This window comes from Cyprinodon variegatus, unplaced genomic scaffold (genome assembly GCF_000732505.1).
Source record: "Cyprinodon variegatus isolate N-32 unplaced genomic scaffold, C_variegatus-1.0 Scaffold85, whole genome shotgun sequence".
In the NCBI taxonomy this organism is placed as follows: domain Eukaryota; kingdom Metazoa; phylum Chordata; class Actinopteri; order Cyprinodontiformes; family Cyprinodontidae; genus Cyprinodon; species Cyprinodon variegatus.
Genome location: NW_015150538.1, coordinates 78,392 through 79,600, shown reverse-complemented (window position 1 = coordinate 79,600; position 1,209 = coordinate 78,392). Strand labels below are relative to the sequence as shown.

Here is a 1,209-nt window from a genome sequence, read left to right as displayed (position 1 = left end):
TTTAAATCAGTGCAGGATTAAAAAAAAGACCAGTTAAGTCTCGGTTTAAAGTACAGAAGTGCACTTTCTCATTACGGGTTGGACCTGTGTTTTTTCTCAGCTCACACTTTACTACACGCTTCTGTGTTTCTCATATGAGGAAATAAATGTCACTGTGTATATGTCCAAAAGCTTTGTTTTTTGGTTGTTTTGAGCAAGACAAAACAAAATCGCAATGCAACCTCCGCCCGACTCTTTGAAAGCTATTGACCAGCTTGATCCATTTGTTTTGCAGCCATTTCAGACCTTGTTCATTTTTATCACATTACTTTGACAGAAATTGAATTTCCACTGATGCATTTTTATGTTTCCTAAGTGCAGTTTTCTTCTCTCTGGGAGTATAGTGTTTCCAGTGGTGTGGTGAGGCAAAAACACTTTAAAAGAAAGAAGGAAACAAATTTCATTTGAAAATGTACATTGATTTTAATGTTTTGTTTTCTAGTGAAAATCTAAATCCTTGCAAGCAACTACAAGATCCTCAGTCCTTTTGTTTTGAAATTGGTGTTACAAATACTTGCCAAAGGAATCAACAAATAACTGCCTTGAATGTGTCTTAAAGAATTCATCTATCTAACTGATACACTGGGATCCAGTTTGGAAGTGCATCAATCTCTTTCAAAGAAAAACAAACAAATACTATGAGTCTGCAGTTTTGTCCCTGCTCTTGCTTCTTCTCCTTGGTGCCTATAAGTACTCCTATTTTTTTTTTTATCACAGGCGTGTTTACAGGCAGTGATATCAAGAGAAATATTCCATCCTGTGGATAAAGTAGCTGGCTTGCTGGTTTACTTTCAGCAATTTGCTGCAGAGCTCCAAAAAGTGGCACATCTAGCCCATCTTGTTAAACACTCCATGGGTCCCATACGGGATATTGACAGGGACTTCAGCTCTGCCCAGCTCAGCGAAGGTCCTGGCATCCAGAACAAGTAAGAAAGTACTTTTCTCCTGGAAGCAGATGCAGAGGAAATATAATGTGATATGTAAAAATAAATAAATAAAGGGGTTACAAAAAGAACACTCCTACTAAAAGCAGCAGTTCATCCATCCTTGCCTTCAACATTATAAATAGGAGGGACAAAGAATCTTCATATTGTCTTCTTTGCTCACTTAATGTTATACACAAAAGCTTTAATTCTCAAAGTGTACTACTCTACAAACACAAAGGGAGAG

General features: G+C 37.2%; 1 protein-coding gene across 1 annotated transcript in view; it reads right to left on the bottom strand.

The window, feature by feature from the left end:
* Positions 1-504: 504 nt before the first annotated feature.
* The window catches only part of LOC107083819 (beta,beta-carotene 9',10'-oxygenase-like), a 19,048-nt gene continuing 18,343 nt past the window's right edge, over positions 505-1,209 (bottom strand). Inside the window, exon 12 of the mRNA XM_015373306.1 lies at positions 505-984. Coding sequence (XP_015228792.1) covers positions 868-984 — 117 coding nt within the window. The 3' untranslated portion in view covers positions 505-867. The remainder of the gene's footprint in view (positions 985-1,209) is intronic.